The sequence below is a fragment of the Ostrinia nubilalis genome, chromosome 13 (assembly GCF_963855985.1).
Source record: "Ostrinia nubilalis chromosome 13, ilOstNubi1.1, whole genome shotgun sequence".
Taxonomy (NCBI): domain Eukaryota; kingdom Metazoa; phylum Arthropoda; class Insecta; order Lepidoptera; family Crambidae; genus Ostrinia; species Ostrinia nubilalis.
Window position 1 is genome coordinate 16,045,963 of NC_087100.1, and position 20,877 is coordinate 16,066,839.

Genomic DNA, 20,877 nt, shown 5'->3' on the forward strand with positions numbered 1-20,877 from the left:
TTCACAGACATCCATTAAATAAACAAGATTGCATCAAAGCGACGAAAGTATTCTCAAGAAGATCTTAACAAGGCCTTGAAGTTTATAGAAAACAAGAAAGGATCCATTCGACAAGCAGCAAATATTTTCAATGTGCCAAGAAGTACCAAAAAACACTGAATTCGCCCAAAAGGCAGGACAAACGCCAAATAGAAAGACTACCGTTTGCGCTTACTTCCGTATCATCATTTCAGCCATAGGTCGTCCAATGCTGAACATAGGCCTCCCCCAATGATTTCCACAATGGCCGGTTAGAGGCGGCCTGCATCCAGCGCCTTCCCGCTACCTTCATGAGGTCATCGTTCTACCTTGTGGGTGGACGGCTTACGCTGCGCTTTCCAGTACGTGGCCTCCACTCCAGAACCTTGCTGCCCTATCGGCCGTCAGTTCTGCGTACTATATGCCCTGCCTATTGTCTGCTATGTCAGCGACTTTAGTTCGTTTACGGATCTCCTCATTTGTGATTCGTTTTCGTAGAGATTTTTGCTTGTGCCCTATCAAAAAGAGAATTATAGAATGTAATCAATGCCAAGAAAAGTATCATTTGAATTGTATTCCAATTGCTCATAGAGTGTATGTACCAGAACAGGATGACGATTCCTTTTTGTGTCATTTATGATGATAAAGTTAGAGTAACACTGATTCATCTGATGATGAAGTGGATTATTTATTTGCTGTTGTCTATAAAGAAGCCAAAAAACAAGGGTTTGATTAGATAGTTTTGTTTTTATTTGTTTATTTGAGACTTATATTGAAACTATAGCTCCTAGGTTTGAAATATTCACTTTGTCTATGAGTAAATTATATTGTTTCACGACTGATCTCATACAGTTTTAGATAACGTTGTGTTTTTCATGTTATATTGATTTCTTTAGCTGTAATATATTATTTTTTTCTGTGGCCAGTAACTAGCATGCATATGGCCAGTTACAGAATTTTATGGCCAATAACTAGGATTATTCGTATGTTTTTGAATTAAATAAAAATATACATTCAAAAAGTGTTTAATTGTACTTCATAAAGCCATAAGGTTAAAAAGTAAGATTTCCTGGTCAATTTGATGTCTGTTTTTTGTTAATAAGTTATCGCACTAAGAAACCGTAAAGCTTTGAAGTGGCCAAGAGGCTTAAGTGGCCAGTAACTAGTCGATTTACCCTACATCATTCTTGGTCATGGGCTATAAAATATAAAAAAGATAATTGTACAACCCGAGCGAAGCTAGGGCGGCCCGCTAGTAATAAAGATAAGCGTCATGAAACATTCAGTGGGCAACTATTAATATCTCCATCTGACGGGTCCAGCAAATAAATATGTCTCTATCTATTGTAGAGTCGTGTGCCAATCCAACTGTACCTCTAGCACGAACAACTTTCGTCTTCGAATCGTTTGCGTATTCTACAAAATTCGAGACCCAGTCTTCGAATTCAATGATAACGTGACGACCATGATATCAAAATTAGTTTCGTGCTAGCATTTATACTAAGTTCACTTTACGTCACGTTCATAAGGGCGATTTTTAATTCTTTTCGGCGAGACTAATACGCAAACGATTTGAAGTCGAAAATGTTTCGTGCTCGACTACTAAACATTATGCCCGGTTAGCAAAATGGCCGCGAGTCCAGGCACGTCTAAACTGTAACTGATGTCGCCTCCACCGTTACGGCCAATAAAAACTGGCTGAGTGTCGAGGAGTTCGGTTTAAAGAATCTTTATTCTCATAAGAACAGGGTAGTTCACTTACATGAGATTATAATAATTTACAACAATTGTCTTGTGACGAAGCATGCGCAAAGCCCACAAACAAAAAATAATGTAGGTACATAAATAATTATTAACATTATTTCGAATAAGTAAACATCAGATCTGCAACTCCGTTGACACAGAAATAATGGCCCTCAAACTAACTATCATTTACTCAGTCAGGACTAGGTAGGTGTGACTAGGTGTAGTGAGTAAGTATCCACCTACTAAATAAATAAGATTGTAAAAGAACACGAGATTTTTTTTTTATTTTTACTGTTCGGGTACTCGTAGAAAACTGTGCGGGAGGGATAGTGTTTGGTTCGCCCAAGTTGGCAAGTTAACAGTGAGCATTGGAGTTGTGTAGTGTAGGAGACAGTGTACCAAAATTCATATTTACAAATAGTTGTTTAGTTATTATATTTTTGTAGTTTATATTTCAAAATTAGTTTATATATTTAATTTATTAATTAATTAATTTATTTATTTAATGTATTTTATGAGTCTTTCTACAGATGAAAGTTTCATAATTAGATTGCAAAAAATAATAGAGGATTATGTATTTTAATTTATTGTTTTACGTTTTATTCACTTTATAAGTAGGTGTAAGATTTAGTTTTTAAATTAATTTGTCATTCAAGTAATGGGTGAATATCCCAAACACGTTTTTTACGCGGCGGAGCTGAGAATCGATGGGAGAAATGTAACTGGAGCGATGATTTTTTTTCTGTATATAGTTTATACAGCGTTTTACACGACAGCAAAGTCTTCAGGACAATAGGTAGTTATTTTATGTACTAAAAAAATTTTCAAAGACCCAAAATCTAATAGCGGTGGCGCGTCCTAACTCTATTTCTACTCATAAATTGTGTTATTCCTTCTTTCTCGGGGATTCTAGTAATTTAAAAATAGTATAGCCATAAAATACATTAAATAAGACTTCCAAATGATATGAAAGAAATGTGATATTTCATATTTTAAGTGTTTTAAATAGCCTTTCAAAACTGTCCCACGAAAAAAAGCAATTATAGTGGCTCAATTTCGACACTCTCTTACTTCTCCAAAGAAGCTTTGAGAGACGTAGAGTTCTTCTTCCCTGCATCACTCAACTGTGTCCTCCTGATCGGGCTATAAAGACTTGCGACTTGTGGTATTGTTTTTCCAGCAGACCCGTAAATATTAGTATCAGCGGCACAGGAATACAAAATTTTTCAATTTCGCTGGCAAGTGTATGAGTGAAAGCTACTTACTTAGATGCTAAACGATTCTTTAACATGATTAAAGTTTGGTGTTTTGTTGTATCTGCATACAGAAATTATTGATCAGAATTATAGTTTTCTTTATAATTTGAATTTTGTAACAGTTTTTCAATTCCGGTGGCGCAATTTCGGTGGCTCCGGTGGCGAATCTATTGCCGGAATTGGTCTTATTGGCTCTGGAGCATTGTACCTAGGTCTACTAAGGTCTCAGTCATAACTACAATATCGTCAGTGAATCGAAGTTGTGTGATGTACTCGCCGTATCTTGATACTGAGCTCGGTCTAGCTCAAAAGCTTGAAAACCTCGAAGTGGGAGGTAGTGAAGACTTTAAGAGATTATGGTGTCTCCAACTCTGAACCCTCGCAGCAATCAGATAAGTTTCGAGTTCTGATCTTGGGGGAGGGCTGATATGATGAAGTTTTCATACAAATACTTCAGAAGTTGCATGTATCGACAGTCAATTTGACGCCATTAAAGAGACTGCAGCACAGCCCAGGTCTTGACCGAATCGAAGACAGTACAAAAAGGCCAATAATAATGACTGATTATAGTCCTCAGTCTTCTGCATAATTTGACGCAGCATTAAATATGTACGTAGTATTACAAACGTCTTTTCGAAAATGAGGTTGTCTGGGAGACTGGATGTTTCAGGAAAAAGCTGCCTCACCTGACTCTGGACCATCGCCAACGTCCATTCCATTCCAGTCTCTAGCACCACCACCATGTCTTATTTTTTGGTTTATCGACCAATAAACATGGTGGTATTTAAGAGAACTTTAGTACTAGCATTCCATCTGATTTCATAAGCTCAGTTGTGATTTCATTATCTCCTGGTACATACCTTGTTGTTTTTAATAGGGCATTCTAATCTCACTCAAGCTAAAGTCTAGGATATCTTCGCTAAAGTGTCGGAATAATCTCGATCTTCAGCCTAATTACTAGTAGTGCTTCTTAATCTCTCCTAGCAGCTTAGGCATTTACCAAAATGGTTCTGCTATCCTCGTTATTCATGTTGGTATATTCAATTTGGTCCTCGCAAATACATACTTTCGATTTATTACAAAAAAATCGTCTCTATAATACACTTTGTATCAGCGTGAGGACTTGGATAGCTATTTATACATCGATACTAAGCAGAATCTTAAAAACAGATGAGAATAGTCCTGAAACAGCTAAAATTTCCCTAGTCTCGTAGGTTGCAATCTATTCTGCCACTCGAGATGAAAATTCGTGGGGCTTTGGAGCTGGATTGGCACTGGTCGTGGCTTAGGCTTCATCAGTCGACAGCTTTTGAGCATCTTTTATTCGGCATTCTTCTATTTCGGTGATGACTTCTTCTTCTTCCTCGGTCCCTCACTGATGAGGATCGCAACCGCAGATAGTGTTCCTTCATAGACTGCGGTCATAAGCTGTGTGGTGATCGGAGAATGCAAATGTGATTAAATTGCCTGTTCGTCTAAAAATGATTACTACATTTTGATTTTTGCAGTACTATTAGGGTGCAGCTCAGTACGCTTTTACAGTTCTGGCATCTTTTGCTAGGCCTTCTCTCTCTATGAGGCTGGCTGGATTTAGTCCTCCGTTTCTTAATTGTACTACTTTCATCTAGCTCATTGTCGCTAGGTTTGCATAGTTTTCCGTTAAATTACCCTGTCACAAATATGTAATGTGTTAGTTCAGTAGCTGGGATAGATCTAGAAATATCTTCATACTTAATCTCCAGTTCGCATGGTCTTTAGCGAATAATTAGTTGCGTAATTCTGAGTATAGGATAGGTATGATACCATCATGAAAACTTGGCTAGCCTGGACCAATATTTTTACTTATGGAAGATAAACCTAACACCAACCTGGGGCAGTTGGTCGCCCTCCCGGGACTAGAGTTGGTTTCTGGGTTTGAGGGTCATGTATGATGTCTTTGTGATGACTCTAGAATAAGGGGGCTGTTGGCGGCTAGAGCCAGAAAGTTTTGGATTTGTTCTCTATGGAGGGATTTTGCCGTTATCACCATGCTTAGCAGGCTGGTTGGTAGTTCCAGTATGGTAGTATAATACCCGGAAAGATGCTGCAGCCCACCCTCCAGTATTTTGATTCCTTAGTCGGCTATTACGACTCACGTGGGAAGATTTGATGCTTTTTTAGGGTCACAACACAGGCCTGAATATTGTTTTTAATTATAAACATCTTTACTGGATAATAATACTTAATTGATTACAAATAAATAAGTAATTTGAGACAATCATCCGTAACATTCCGAAGTCCGCTGTATAAATAAATTTCGGTGGATTGGTTCTTAATTCCGGTGGCTCAAATACAATTTCGGTGGCTCTTGATAATTTCAAATTGACATATCTCGAGAAGTATTAATAATATTTTGATCTCTACCATATCATTGAATAATACAAGTTATTTACTATTATTTCTGCCACAAAAAAGTTTTGGAAAGTGGAAATTAAAATTCGCCACCGGAATTAGGCAAAAAACGAGTTTGTTGATATTCACCCTAATAGTTAGTATATGTTCTTTGAGTTTTCGTTTGTAGATTTGTATACTTTCACTATTTTTGATTGAATCCGGAAGTTTATTATATAGTTGAACACCTTCATATATTATATTCTTTTTTCCATACCTTGTTGTTCTCGGTTGACGAAGAAATAATTTGTTTGTGTTTCTTAAACTGTGTGTGAATGTTTTTTTAGTAAGAGTTATATTTGTTTGAATAGTGTTTTCCAGAATTTTTTTGATCAATAAACACAAGTTGTAAGTGTATAGTTGTGTTATATCGAAAAAGTTTGTTTTTGTATAAAGCTGTTTTGTAGGTGTTAAAAAGTCAAAGTTATAAAGTCTTTTTATTATTTTATTCTGTGATATCTGTAGATCCTTAATGTGCGTTTTTGATGCCGATCCCCAGATTTCCACAAGATACTCCAAATGAGGTTTCACTAACGCGTTGTAGACAGTATGCTTTATTGTTAATGGGAGACAGTTACCCATTCTACGCAAGGCGCCAGAAAGTGCTATAAGCTTCGACCGCACATGGTCAATGTGGGGTCTCCATGTAAGTTGATCATCTAATATTAATCCTAGGTATTTCTCACTACTAGACTGACTGATGATGTTGTTGTTAACTTTTAAGGGGGTAAATTGAGGTAACTGTTTATTTTTAGCAACAAATATCATAAACGATGTCTTGGATGTATTTATAGTAAGTAGGTTATATAGAAACCACTCGTTTACGATATTTAGATCATTTTGTGCGTCATTTATGATTTCATGTATACATTTTCCAAAATAGAATAAGCAAGTGTCATCAGCGTATAAAGTTAGATAACCCTTCAGACCGATTTGGTTTATGTTATTGATATAAATTAGAAATAAGAGGGGTCCCAGTATTGAGCCCTGCGGAACGCCGCATGTTATATTACAAATCGCACTTTCATAGTCACCCATCCTAACAATCTGACTTCTATTTGAAAGATAGGATGCGAGTAGGTTGTAGGCAGATCCAGTGACACCCAGATTACTCAACTTTTCCAGAAGTTTAGTATGGCACACGGTATCGAAGGCTTTTTTTAGATCTATGAAGATCCCTAAACAAATTTGTTTTTCGTCTATTTTGGTTTTTATATTTGTTATTAAGTCGGTTACTGCAGATAGCGTATTTGATTTCGGTCTAAAGCCGTATTGTTGGTCTATGAGAAACCTTTTTTCACACAAATACTCATTCAAACGAAAGTAAATTAATTTTTCAAAAACCTTGGATAGTACCGGTAGGACCGAAATTGGCCTGTAATTTCCGGGATCAGTTTTTGGACCAGATTTATAAATAGGGGACACTTTAGCCAGCTTCAGATTGTCAGGAAATATACCAAGATCAAAACACTTATTTATGCAGTCTGCTAAGGGTGCGGTTATAATATGCTTAATACATTTTATTGACTTTGTGCTAATACCGTCTACGCCAGTACTGGTGTTGGTATCTAGGCTATCTACTACGTCTGCTACTTCCTTAGTGGTACAATGTTTAAGAGTTATAAGGGTAATGTCGTGTTGATGTCCATGTTTGTACATAAGTGTGTTACCTGAGTCCTGATGGTATTTCAGTGGAATCCTACTGGCCAACTCCGTACCAACGGTAGAGAAAAACTCATTGAACACATCACAAATTTTCTCACCGTCTGTAATAGTTTGTGAGTTTAAAACTAATTTGGGTGGGACATAGTTACTTTTCGTCTTGTTCATAGCCAGGGAGTTGATAACTTCCCACATCTTCTTTGGGTTCTCTTTACAGTCTTGAAATTTATTGTAGAAATAGTTCCTCTTGTCTTTGCGAATTTTCAGCTGGACCTGATTTCTTACTTTTGTAAATTCTTTTTTCAGGGTTTCGTCGCCACCACTGTTTTGTAGTCGTCTCCAAAGCATGTTTCTATTGTTCATCATGCTAATAACTTCTTTATTAATCCAATCATCCTTCGGTAGGTTCATTATCTTGATTTTTCTTATTTTATTTTGCTTAATATGTGTTTTTATGAAATTTTCTAAGTATGTATAATTATTCGTTTCGTTTATGTATTCAGATTTTTCAATACTCTTATATAGTCTATCGTAATCCATCGCTTCGTACTGAATCCTTGGTTTGGTCTTTGTCTTGCATTTAAGGACCTCCACGTAGATCTGTCTGTGGTCGGACATAGCAGAATCAATTAGCGAGACATTGAATGAATTTTTATTTAGGTCTGTCAGGATATGGTCGATTATAGTGTTTGTAGATTCAGTTCGCCGAGTATAATATTCTTTTTCTATTTTGTTTAGTACGTCATATCCTGTATCTTCAAGTGTGCACAAATATTGTGTGGTAGGAGTGTCGCTTTTAATCAAATCCAGGTTGAAGTCCCCAAAAACGATTGATCGCTTTCTTATTTCCAGCTGTTGGCTAAATATTTCAAGAAATTCTTTATGATTTGTATCGCCTGGCTTGTAAACACCTCCCAAGTGTAGAGAAAATCGTGGTAGAAATATCCACAAGTAGTGATTACTATCTTTGTGTTTGTTTTCGGTTATTTCAAAATCTATGCTCTTGTGCAAATATATGGAAACGCCTCCTCCCATTCTATCATGTCGGTAGTTGAATATGTGGTTGTAGTTGGGTAGACTGTAGTATTTTCCATCTAGTTCCGATTGTATCCAAGTTTCAGTTAAGATGATCACATTGATTGTAGATTCAATAGCTCTCAGGATACATTGCAATTCTTCAAATTTCCCAGGTGTACGGATGCTCCTCACATTTGCGTAAAAGAACTTGAGAGACGATGAGTCCACGGGAAGGTCTTGGTATTTGTTCACTATATGGTATGTAATACTGTTTGAGCTGAAGTCATTGTTAGGGTGTTTACAAGTAGTATTTATTCGTTTTTTGAAGGTGTGATTTCAGTGATGGTGGGTATTCCTTTGACATATCGTATTTTAAGGTTAGATTCTCCATTTTTCTCACGTTGTTCCATTTCGATTTGGAGATTTTTCAGATATTTTCTTTGAGCGGGTGTTTGGTCACTATAGATTCTAGTATTAGCCGGAGTTTTTGACCGATTTTTTAGTAAGTGTTTCGGTGTTTCGGAGCTATCAAAAATCAACTTAAGCGGTCGAGGCTTGCTATCCATAGTTTTTCCCAATCTGATTGCTTTGAGAGGCTTAGGGCAGTCTAGGTAGATGCATTTTAGTACATTGTAAGCCTCTTCTAAGTCCGCATCTTTATCCGAAGTGATGTCCCTTTCATTTATTTCCACTAGATTCACCATAATAATGTTTTTTTCACGTTGTAGTCTATCATGTACTTCCTGAATAATCTCATGCTGTGTTGCTGTTTTATGTTGAAGGTTATCTATTGGATTATTCTTAAGCTCTCTTAAGTCGGTTTCAATCGTATTAATTTTGGTTTTTATTGTTTTATGTTCACAGATTATATTCGTAACACTGTCGTTAAGTTTTTTGTATTCTCTTGCTAATTCTTCGGTCGTCGATTTTAAGTCTTTGAGTTCCTCTTTCATTTCCTCGCGCATTTGTGTAATGTTATGGACTTGAGTTTTAATTGATTCCTTGAGAAGATCTTTCATCTCACTACGGAAATCAGCTAGGTCTTGTTTAAAATCGTAATCCAGTGTGTGAGGTCGCCTTTTTCTCGGATTTACTTTAACTTGTTCTTCATCGTCATAATTACACAGATTATGAGTGGATCCACTTGCGCGGCTGAGGTTTGTATCTGGCGGTGAATGCGTGAGACTCATTCTGACACAAAAGTAATGAACACTGTCTCCTGGTCTATTCGAGTAGAACCGGTAAGGCTTGCTAATTCACTGGTACAGCTTGAGCGTACAGTGATTATGCACTTTGTTACAATCACCAAAGGACTTGTTCTTGCTTAACACACAATTTAAAAATTAGAAATATTTCCAAGCAGATACGATACGCGTCCGCACACTTCGACACTCGACGCACAACTTTTGTTGTTGTTGTTGAGTTTGTTGTTGAATTCTGTATTTATTGTTTCAAATTCACACGACAAAATACTACTGGACAAACGGGTTACCTACACCATATCGATTTACAAATGATCGAAAATCAAAATATCGAACACGTTTCATCGAATGATCAGAATATCGAACGATCAAAATATCGAATGATTAAAATATCGAAAGTCGATCTTATGTTGCATAGTATAGAAAGATGGAGGTAAGGGTTCCTTGTTGACTATGGTACCCAAAAGTGGGAAATAAAAAAATGTGTTTAAGAATTTATGTTTTATTTACATTAATCGTATGACATTTAATTAAAACCTCTATATTGGTTCTTCGATATTTTAATCATTCGATATTTTGATCATTCGATCATTTGTAATTCGATATGGTGTACAAACTGTCGACAGTAAAATCAGCCTGCCTAGTAAATAGATGATATCACATTAATCTAAACACTGACCCCACACTGTTTTAAAGTGACGTTAGAGTGTGGGGCTTCGTATACGAGTATTTCTTTTTTGTGTTGACGATTCTACATAGAAGTATTTTTTGTTACATCATTAATAATGTAAATACTTCCAAAACGAAGCCGATAGATGCTATTAGATCACTGAACGATAATGCCCTGCCGAAACATAGCACTATATTTTTATTGTACAAACAGACTGCGTATAGTCGTTTGGGTCGTGATTGCTTGTTACGTCGTCATTCGCCAAGTTACGTATAAAACAATAGAATTTTGCGACCTTGTCGAACTGAAATCTATAACCAGTGCTACAACAACATCTTCTTTATTTACTGCTGAGTATTCACGCACTAGAAGCGCAGTGTAAAATGTCTAAGGATATTTATTTATTATTTATTATTATTTACTCAGTGTTTTTGTAACTTTACTGACACTAATCCAATGGTCATTGAGGACTACCGAATGTTGTGGCAACAAATACTTCATTAAACAGGATTTGCAATTATTAATGTACCCTAGAAAGAAAACAAGTCTGTCTCGTGCCGATTACGTACTTAGGTATTAGTCACGGAACCAACACTCCTTAGACGTCCCATTACGACCACTTCGATGGCATTGCGGGACCCTAAAAGATTTGCGAGTGTCGCCCTAAAACAGAGCTCCGTAAACGAGAGATATAAACAGATAATAAAATTTACGGCGGCTGTAAACCGACTGCCACCTCCTAACAAGGAGAAAATTAGCTGAAACGCTTTTTATTCGCGGATAAACGGAATGTTTAAAAGTCTGTGTGAAATCGTTTTTCTCAAGTGTCTTAAAAGTTGCGAATGTATATTAATTGTAGCCCTACTGGTCCACAGAAACTAGCATTCTAGAGAGAGAATGAGAGTAAATTGACCAGCAACTCCAAATACTTAAGTCACTAAAAGATTAAAATGTTAATATAACTTCACCCCTTACAAAAATGCTCAATACCAAATTAAATATAGGTACTTACTTCGTAGTCTCGTAGACATTTAACGAATAATAAACCTTTTCTTTATACCTTAACAGGCTGCGTAATTCAATACAGTTCACTTGAAAAGAGTATCCCTGCTATCTGGCCACTATTTACCTTAATACAGCGTCATTTTCCCGCCTCGTTAGACGCGGACGGCCGCCATCTTTTATTCAACAGACCGACGAACGACTGAATGTGAACGAATGAACGGACTCGGATTGACGACCGACAGCGAATCGGATAAATCATTTTAAACCCTCGCGAAAAGGAATAGAGAGCATTATTGAATGTAAATTGAAATGTGATGATTTAGTGGATATTGAGAACGGAAAAGTTTGAGTGGATTGTTTTATTTACATTTCGAGTGGGTGCAAACGACGGAAACTGATTTTTCTTCGATATTTTCATTCTCTGAGTGTATCAGTGTGTACACTTCAAAAGATTGCTGAATAACATTTTAACATACAATTTGCATAAAACACTGAAAGCACTGTAACTTGTTTTGAATGTAACCGATTTATTTATATTTAGATCAGTATCACTACTACTCCCTGTTTAAATAAATAATCCCGTTTTATTTACGTTTGGAAATTGAATCTGGAATTCTGGATTTATTGGCCTAAAATTCGTTACACTCAAACCTTTTTACATCAAACTGCATATTTTATCTGTGCTGGATTGGAATGGCGGCCAGTATCTGTGGTTGGTCGTAAATCAATCCGTTTTCGTTCGATTTTCAAATTCGAACATTCGGACTCGTCAGTGCCCGCCATTTTTCAACGGCGTCGATGCGTTGACTTGGTCTTTCGCGCTCCCTTTGTTAAAAATGCATTTTCGCGCCAAACATTTTTCTCACCTTTATAAAAATACAATCTGAAAATTTTTATTTTACTAGAAAAATAACTCAATACGTCACTAGTACGTCAAGTCCATTCGATATTTATTGATTGCAAAGCAAACGTAAATCCAATTTCCCAGTTAATTGAAAATGATTTTTCTTTTTATAGAGCTTGAATGAAGTTTTTTAGAGAAGCTATGCCTGGAAGTGTACATTGCAAAGTAATTAATAATGGTAGGAACGTAAGATGTACGTAGTAGGTATATCATAATACTTACTTGGTACATAAATGATCTGGATGATCCTAAGATTCCTAAGGGAAGCGCTGGACGCAGGCCGCTACCAACCGACCAACATGGAAAGCATTGGGGGAGGCCTATGTTCAGCAGTGGACGTCCTATAGCTGAAATGATGATTATGATGACATAAATGATGTCTATATCTCACATCTAAATGTATATTAGGTATGTGGCGCGACCCGTACATGCTGTAATTGGTCCTGTTTCTTGTAATTGGTGTTTGACGAGTTCTCGTCCTGTAATTATCGCCTGTTTGTATTGGTATTGCAAATTAAACTGAAGCATCGTGTAACAATAGTGTTGACTGTCGGATATTTGAGTGGTTTAGTGCATCTGCATCTTGATGTGTTAAGATATTTTATTGTGAGTCTGGAATTGCATCCAGGTACCTCCCGCGACCTTCACCAGATCGTCGGTCCACCTAGTGGGAGGCCTGCCCACGCTGCGTCTTCCGGCTCGTGGTCGCCACTCAAGAACTTTCCTGCCCCAGCGGCCATCAGCTCTTCGAGCTATGTGCCCCGATACCTGGATGCAAGCGTCGCAGGACCGGTCTTTGTGGAAATCCTTGGGGGAGGCCTTTGTCCAACAGTGGACGTCTTTCGGCTGAAACGAACGAACGAGTCTGGAATTAGGAAAATAATATTGTATTTTATTTAATGTTACATACTTACTTCACCTTAGCTAGTTCCTCGAGGGGGAAGAGTAAATTTACGCACTGAAATTGGATAAGTATCTCAAACAACATAATTGTGTTGTCTTCGGAAAACTACTTTTCATTTCAGAACATTTTAATTTTAGCTACGATTATACAATCGCGCAGCTGTAGTCAACCGCAGGCCAGCTCACGGATGCGTTTATCAACAAATATCTGTGATCGCGCATTAATATTCGTTGCACGCTAATATGCAGATCGGCAAATATAATAACTATTCGAGTGTTCGGAGGTCGAGGTACTCGTTCCGCGCCATCGGCAGCAAACAGCAAATAGAAATTAGTCCGCATCGCTAGCAGGTAGAGGTGTTAGGATTACGTATACAGGGTGCTGCGTAGTGATTTAGCGTAGTGTGGTGTACAATTACCTAAACAGAGCATTTTCTCAGTCGTTACAATTTTAATAGAGCGGTCGTGGTTGTCATGAGTTGTGATTTAGTATGGGAGGGATAGTTTCCCTGTTATTGGCCAATTCGATGCATACGTGCATAGGGTGTCAAACATCATTAATGCAGATCACAGTCCCTAAAAAAAAGGATTAATTAATTTCACAACAGTCAACAAACTTAGTTTGGATATTTAGGACTTAGGTGCGTGGTTTTGTTTTATTTATTGCGTAATTGTTATTGTTGCACAGCCTGTATCATGTAACTGTTAATTTACGAATTGTAAATGTTGGCACAAGTAGATGTTCCGCTAACTGTAATAACCATATTAGTAATTCTGCATTGACAGGCAATTTGATCCGTTCATTAGTAAAATACATTAATTAAATTAAAATTAATTGAGTGCACACGAAGACAATGAAACACTTGTGTTATTTTTCCATCATCTTGAACCAATCAAGTCGGCCATCTTCTGAGGCTCGGGCGCCATTTTGAGAACAATTAATATTTAAATCAACGAGAAGGAAAGCAAACAAGGGCGTAATTTATATGGGGCGGGACAATGGTTTGGTTCCGTGCATGCTCTGTCATTGTTTACCGAGGATTCTGTTCAGAATTTACGTATAACTGAAACCAAATACAAGGAATTAATGTTTGTTACGTTTTCTGTACATTTTCTTTCATTTATCTTCTTGATTTGACAGTAAATATGACGCAATCAGCATCCTTGCTGCACTACGATTCTTAAATTAGCAATTTTTAATAATAATATAATCAATCTCAAGACTATTTTAACAACTAAAACCATTCAACACACGCACGAAAATATGCCTATCCAAATATTTTGTTCGAATGGTAGGTATTTCGTTCATATTAGAATGTAAAAAATCCGTATTTTTTCTAATTAATAATTATTAAACAATATTTAAATTACATTATTTTTATTTTAGTGTAATATTCGATAACCTTCTGAAAATAAAACTGAAAACATGAATCCCTAAAACGATACCCACTAACCCCACTATACATAAGAGGGTATTATACTGGGTGATTGAAACTGTATAGGTATTTCTTTTTTTCGTACAACACTCACGCACGTAAAAAGGAATATGTGGTACACACGCATTATATCCCGGCTAAATCGGGATTAACAGCGGCAATCAGCCGGCGAGCGCTCCCGCGGGAAATCACTACCGCTAACTTAATCGCGGGAATAAATATCTTTTTGCCTCATATCATTGATTCGTCTTACTTATACGTAGACAATATATATTATAGTTATGTTATACGGGATGAATTTGGAATTGTGTGGTAGTTTTCGTAGTTAATCGACTTTCTGGCTTTTATGTTTTATGTGTAGCTTTGGGTTATTTTGTTAGTTCACTGTTTTTGAACGTTGATATTAATAGACTGTTTCTTTATTTATTAGTAAAAGTGCTTTTTTTAAGCCTATTTACAGAAATAAATGAGTTTTACTGAGTTTTACAGAGAGTTTTTTTTAGAGAGTCTCTTAGGTCCTTTACACCCTCTTCCTGACTCGTAGAGTCTTATAATATTTTAAACTTAACATCGTAGTCTTAAGTTCTTAACTGAGACAACCAGTACCATCAGTATACTATTGCTGACTTTTCTATTGTTATTATAATAAATATTCATTGGTGGGTTACTCAACCAGCAATTAACAATAACATGCAAACAACATAAAAAATACAAATAACAGTGATTTATCGTCACACTATTGCGTTAAAACATTTTCATTTGCTTTAATAGCGTGTTTTGTGTTTCAGGCGACATAGTATGTCCGACGGGCATGTTCAAGTGCCCCGAGGGCAAGTGCATCCCGGCGCTGTGGGTGTGCAACTACCAAAAAGACTGCGAGTTGGGAGAAGATGAGTTTCAAGCTTGCCGTGAGTATAAAAACGTTTATTTTCTATTTGGTTTAATTCTACTTGTGGCTTCAATTGTGTTTAAGTATACATAGTAAATGACTCGTAGCAATCATTTTTCTGAGTAAGCCGTAATTATCACGAAGCTGACGTGACCAATGGTTAAAATGTTTCAAAGGTTACTTATCGAATTATGAAGTGCTATCTGCATTTCGACATATTCTTAGTATAGTATAGTAGTATTTATTATGTGTAGAAATAATGAGACTCAAGAGGCTCTTGACCCAGAGATCCAGAGTCCTACTTTAAAGAAAGTTAAAATGGATAAGGATAAGGGCTCTCTATTAAAAGAAGAAAAAGTTCACAGAAGTTAGGTCTGAATCGGCACGACTAAAGTAACTAATTCGTTTCACAGTTGATCTTATTAAGTCTATAACATCCATTAGATTCTCAATTCCGCGTTCTCTCAGTGTATGAATGAGTGCAACCTAAAGCGAGACAGTCCCAAGAGCTTAAAGCTGCATCGCGTTTGAACGCAGCGACGGCATGCAAATGTGCGGTTTTGGCTGCAGTTGCACTGTACAATGAAGGAGTTGAATAGAAAACTTATAAAAGACTAAATACACAGTATGAATTAATTAATTTTGCCCCTTTGCTCCCATTTGTCTACCCCCATTGTAGAGGGAAAGTTTTTGAACAGAAATCTTGTGCTGCTAGTTATAATACCTACTCGTAAATGACGAATATTCTTTCCCATATTGGTGATGTTTAAAATTTCATTATGCTTCTATGCATTTTCAAATTTCAACATTCTTAAGAATCTGAAGAAAGAGATTAGTATCTATTTGAGTTCAGGAGAGGGTGCAAGAGGTCACACGCACGAAATAAGGATTGATTCCCAAACATGTTACGTGACACGCCATTAATCTTACTTAGAAAACCATTACGTGTTCATCAATACTTACCAATGAATATAAATAATCTAGACTAATGTTCTAAAAGAGGGAATAATGTAATATAGTAACTTAATTTTACTCGTTATTTACTTCTGACACTTTCGCGTTCAAATATTGAAGATGTTTTATAATTATCTACCCGCGCTATTTTCCTGTGTACCCTTGGCTGTTCCCTTGATGGTACAGTGGAAAATAAAATTTAACCGCTGTACCCTTGGCCGCAAAACCCAACCAACTTAAATTGTACACGTGACCAAGAGGACTAGCTTTTCTTGAATTTGGCCAAAAAACAAATTTACCAGACACGTCGAGTCGTTCGTTCGTTTCAGCCAAATGATGTCCATTGCTGGACAAAGGCTTCCCCCAAGAATTTTTACAACGATCGATCCTGCGCTGCCAGCATCCAGTACTTCCCGCGAGCTTCACCAGATCGTCGGCCCACCTAGTGGACTTCGAGTCAATCATAAAATATTCTTTCTATGCAACCATCTTTGAATTAGGATCGTTAGCTAATGTACCTTGTAACTAATGCCCGCAAGCTCTACCAGAAATTACAACCGTGCAGTATTTGGATATTAAATTCGTCGTCTGCAGCGTTCATTACGAATTAATGCTCATGGACGCGCTGATGTGTCATTAGTGACGTCACGGGCACGTCCCGGGATTGCGCTGCAGGGATTTGGGGATTTGACTTTTGACAGCGTATCTGCATGCTGAACAGGCGGCCTGGAAATAATTAAGGAGGCTCATTTAAGGCTTAACATGGTCATGGTCAAACAGCTTCGGTTAATTCTTTGCAGGATTTTCATTCTGAAGACGAACTCGATTCTGTATTTGTCTAGGGATCATTACAAGCTTTTGAAAACTTTTATAGATCACTCATGTTTGTTTGACCGTCTGGAACAGACATTTTTCTTAGAAACTACTCGATGGATAGCCTAAGATGAATGACCTGATATTGTTAGGTAGGACGATAAAAATAATCTGCTGTTTCAATATGTCTACGACCTAAGACATCGGTTTTGTACTGATCGGTTAGACTGTCTCATAGTAACCCTCACATATTACAACTCTATGATTCCCTACAGACACGCCGTCAAATTAGTCTTATTAATGATGTAACTTACTAATCAAATAACTACATTACACTATAGTTCAATTTCACGACACTCCTCAACTGATCTGTTCGCACATTAATACATATTAATGATATAATTACGCTGTGTCAACTAATTAATAGCGAGCTCCTATTCCATACAATGCTTCTCGTTTTCTAAAGGAAGTAAAATCGTTGTTTATCAAGTAAAAACCTGTAATCTCATAACTCACGTCAATGATTTATTAATTTTTTGTCAATTTTGCATGCAGCTTTTCCGATAAAATCAATCTAATTCACAATGCATTTGCATTTGCGCTGGACTATTCATCAATACTATTTGACTGGGCGGTAATTGACTCCGCGCAATTATAGCGCGAACGGTGCCGTTCGCGCGTCGATATCATCGCGTGCGACTTGCGATGAAAGAAAACTAAATGGTTTGCTGTTTATGATAATTTGCGTATACTAAAGATGCGAGCGGGACGGGAGAGGTGACATTGACATAATTATGACATGACAGAACATACAAATGTAAAGCATATCTGAAGTCTGACGTTTGACGCCTCAAAAACACCCTCCCGTGCCGCTCCTATACCTCAGACATTGGCTGAGTTAAGCTCTAAACTTATAGACATGAATTGTTACGTTACTATCGTTAGGTCTCACGTAGTTTGCCTACTAGTCACGTCAGTAAGATCGATGCGTTTGAGATGTGGTGTTGGCGGAAATTACTCCGCATACCCTGGACTGCCATGCGAACCAACGAGTCCATATTAAAAGAGCTCAACATCACCACGCGGCTCTCCACTATATGCCTAAAGCGTACCCTCTGTTTCTTTGGACACATTATGCGGTCTCCAAGGCATTGTCTGGAGAAACAAATTATCTTGGGACAAATGGAAGGCAGACGTGCTCGGGGCAGGGCACCGATGAGATGGTCGGACGCGGTGAGGAGGACGGTGGGCGGGAGTTTGCATCGTGCGGTCCACACAGCTTATGACCGCAGACTGTGGAGGAACACTATCTGTGGTCGCGATCCTCATCAGTGAATCAGTGAGGGACCGAGGAAGATGAAGAAGAAGAAGTTGCTTTTCAACCGACTTCAAAAAAAGGAGGAGGTTCTCAATTCGACCCGTATGTTTTTTTTTTTTTTTTTTTTATGTTTGTTACGCGATAACTCCGCCAATTATGAACCGATTTGAACAAATATTTTTTCAGCGTATAGGTAATACCTCAAGGGTGGTCCCATTTAAATTTAATAATAAAAAAAACAACCCCCAAGGGTGGAAAATTGGGGATGAACTTTTTTATACGCAATATCTCCGCCGATTATGAACCAATTTGAACGATTATTTTTTTGTTGAATAGGTATTATCAAAAGGGTGGTTTCATGCGAATTTGAAGAAAATATTTCACCCCCAAGGGTGGAAAATTGGGGATGAACTTTTTTATAATATACATTAAGAATATGGTCTCAATGTACTGCCTACCTTCAGTGGTAACATCAAGGTAATAATTAGTTAACTAAAAAGCAAGAAATAAGTAAAATTTTATAAAAAAAAAAAACCGACTCCAAAAAACCTACACTAAAACGTAGAAAAATAATTACTAATTACCTACTTATTTATTAGGATGAATTATTAATATTTATGTAGGTATACCATTATTGATACTTTTGGAGTCGGTGCAGGCAAACTTTACATGTTTCATAATCTTGGCACCGACTCCAGAAGTATCAATCATGGTATACCTACATAAATATTAATAATTCGTCCTAATAAATAAGTAGGTAATTAGTAATTATTTTTCTACGTTTTAGTGTAGGTTTTTTGGAGTCGGTTTTATTTTTAGTAGAGATTAATGTTAGTAAATGGAGTTCGCGATCGCGACCTGATAACTTCATAAAATATTCCTTCAGTGCGGGTTGTACATCAATGGGGATGTCATACAAAATCATTAGGAGAGTCGCGTTTTAAAAAAGTAGTATTGACTAGAATCATCATCATCATTATTTCAGCCATAGAACGTCCACTGTTGATCATAGGACTCCCCTAATGATATCCGCAATGGACTAGAATGGTGTCCATTAATGTATTTCGAGACTAAAATACGCGAACAAGATAGATCCCCAGACTCTTACCGCCTCTGTGACAGCGGACGGCAACGCTCAGCTTTCATACCGCTCCGCTCGATCCGCACCGCTCCGCTTTATCCGCACCGCCTTTGACCGCAGCGCTCCAGTATTGTCCGCGCGGGTCCAGTTATTGCTGCGAAATAAAGATAAACTGACTCGGTCGGATTGGGTAATTGATGGGAGGTGATTTTGTTTAATGGCGCCGTTTAAAAACCTACTTATGGTGTGGAAACCGTGTAAATAAAATGAGTTAAAATATTGTTGTATTTTCGAAATGTTCGGTATTTATGAAAATGTAGGTAGAATGAAAATAATATAATATTATTATGTAAACCAAAACCTGTGCTCGCTCGTACTCATAATTTGCCAAAAAGATGTAATTCGACGCGCGTATGAAATTCTGAAAAAAGTTATTCTGAACTCGAAAATCCTATTTAAGGAATAAGCTTTCTGCTTTAAAAAAAAAAGCAAAAAGCTCGTTTCGCTACGTAGCACAGTAATAGAGCTTTAGTCGACTATAGCTTTCGATAAATAAAAATGTTACTAACGAAATCAATTAATCTGCTCGGACAACACATTCGTTACCATCCTCCTGAAACGCCCTGATAACTCTTCTATACTTCTATTTGCCAAAAAAAAAACAGTATTGGAAAGTGTTCTATTGCTGTCTGTGCCACAATGCAACTTGATAAAGTGGGCTTACATTTTTAAGACCCGTGACGTGACACGTAATGCAAGAAAGAATATTTGATTTGATTTGATATTCAGTCTGAATATTATCGTAGACACCTGTAATAAATTTGCAAAACTGGTGTGGATCATAGATGTAGTATGATCTTTCAAAAGGAGGAAAGTTTTCATTACATTACGAGATTAACCCCCAATACCCAGTATGTGACATACTGTATGTCATGCGACCAAATGACGTCCACGGCTGGTGAAAGGCCTCCTTCAAGGATTTCCATAAGACCGGTCCTGCGCTGCCCGCATCCAGGTACTTCCCGCGACCTTCACCGGATCGTCGGTCCACCAAGTGGGGGACCTGCCCAATCTACGTCTTTTCCGCCCCAGCGGCCATCAGCTCTACGAGCCATGTGCGTCTACTCTGTGGAGGCTTTATTGTGTCCAAAAAAGTGTTCTGTTGCTGCCATTGTAGGCATTGTAGCGGAATAATAAATCCGCGCGGTGAAATACGGGCGCAGCGGCGATGCAATACGTCAGCGCCGCGTCTCGCGCTGATCGGTGCGCGAGTGGCCGGCTTTAGGGAGGTTTACACGAGTGGTAGAAATATATGTCGTGCCAGACGATTTACGTTTTTTATAAAGGAAAAAAATTGCACGTAGTTAAAGCTAGATGGACTGGCTACTGATAAGAAACTCTCCGAATCATCAGTATACCTATAAAGTTATCGAAATAGATTACATTCGGATCTACTTAGGTGCTTTACTTTTCCATAATTTTCCAATTACCTACATCGAATAGAATACAACCTCTTTATCTGCGGATTAAAATAACAAAAACCGTCGTCCGTTGCGAATCGTCCTTCCCATTG

At 37.5% G+C, this 20,877-nt stretch overlaps 1 protein-coding gene across 1 annotated transcript in view; it reads left to right on the plus strand.

The window, feature by feature from the left end:
• Positions 1–20,877, plus strand: part of LOC135077759 (low-density lipoprotein receptor-related protein 2) — a 325,621-nt gene that overhangs the window by 258,033 nt on the left and 46,711 nt on the right. The window contains exon 2 of the mRNA XM_063972330.1: positions 15,038–15,157. Within this exon, the coding sequence (XP_063828400.1) occupies positions 15,038–15,157 (120 nt within the window). The remainder of the gene's footprint in view (positions 1–15,037; positions 15,158–20,877) is intronic.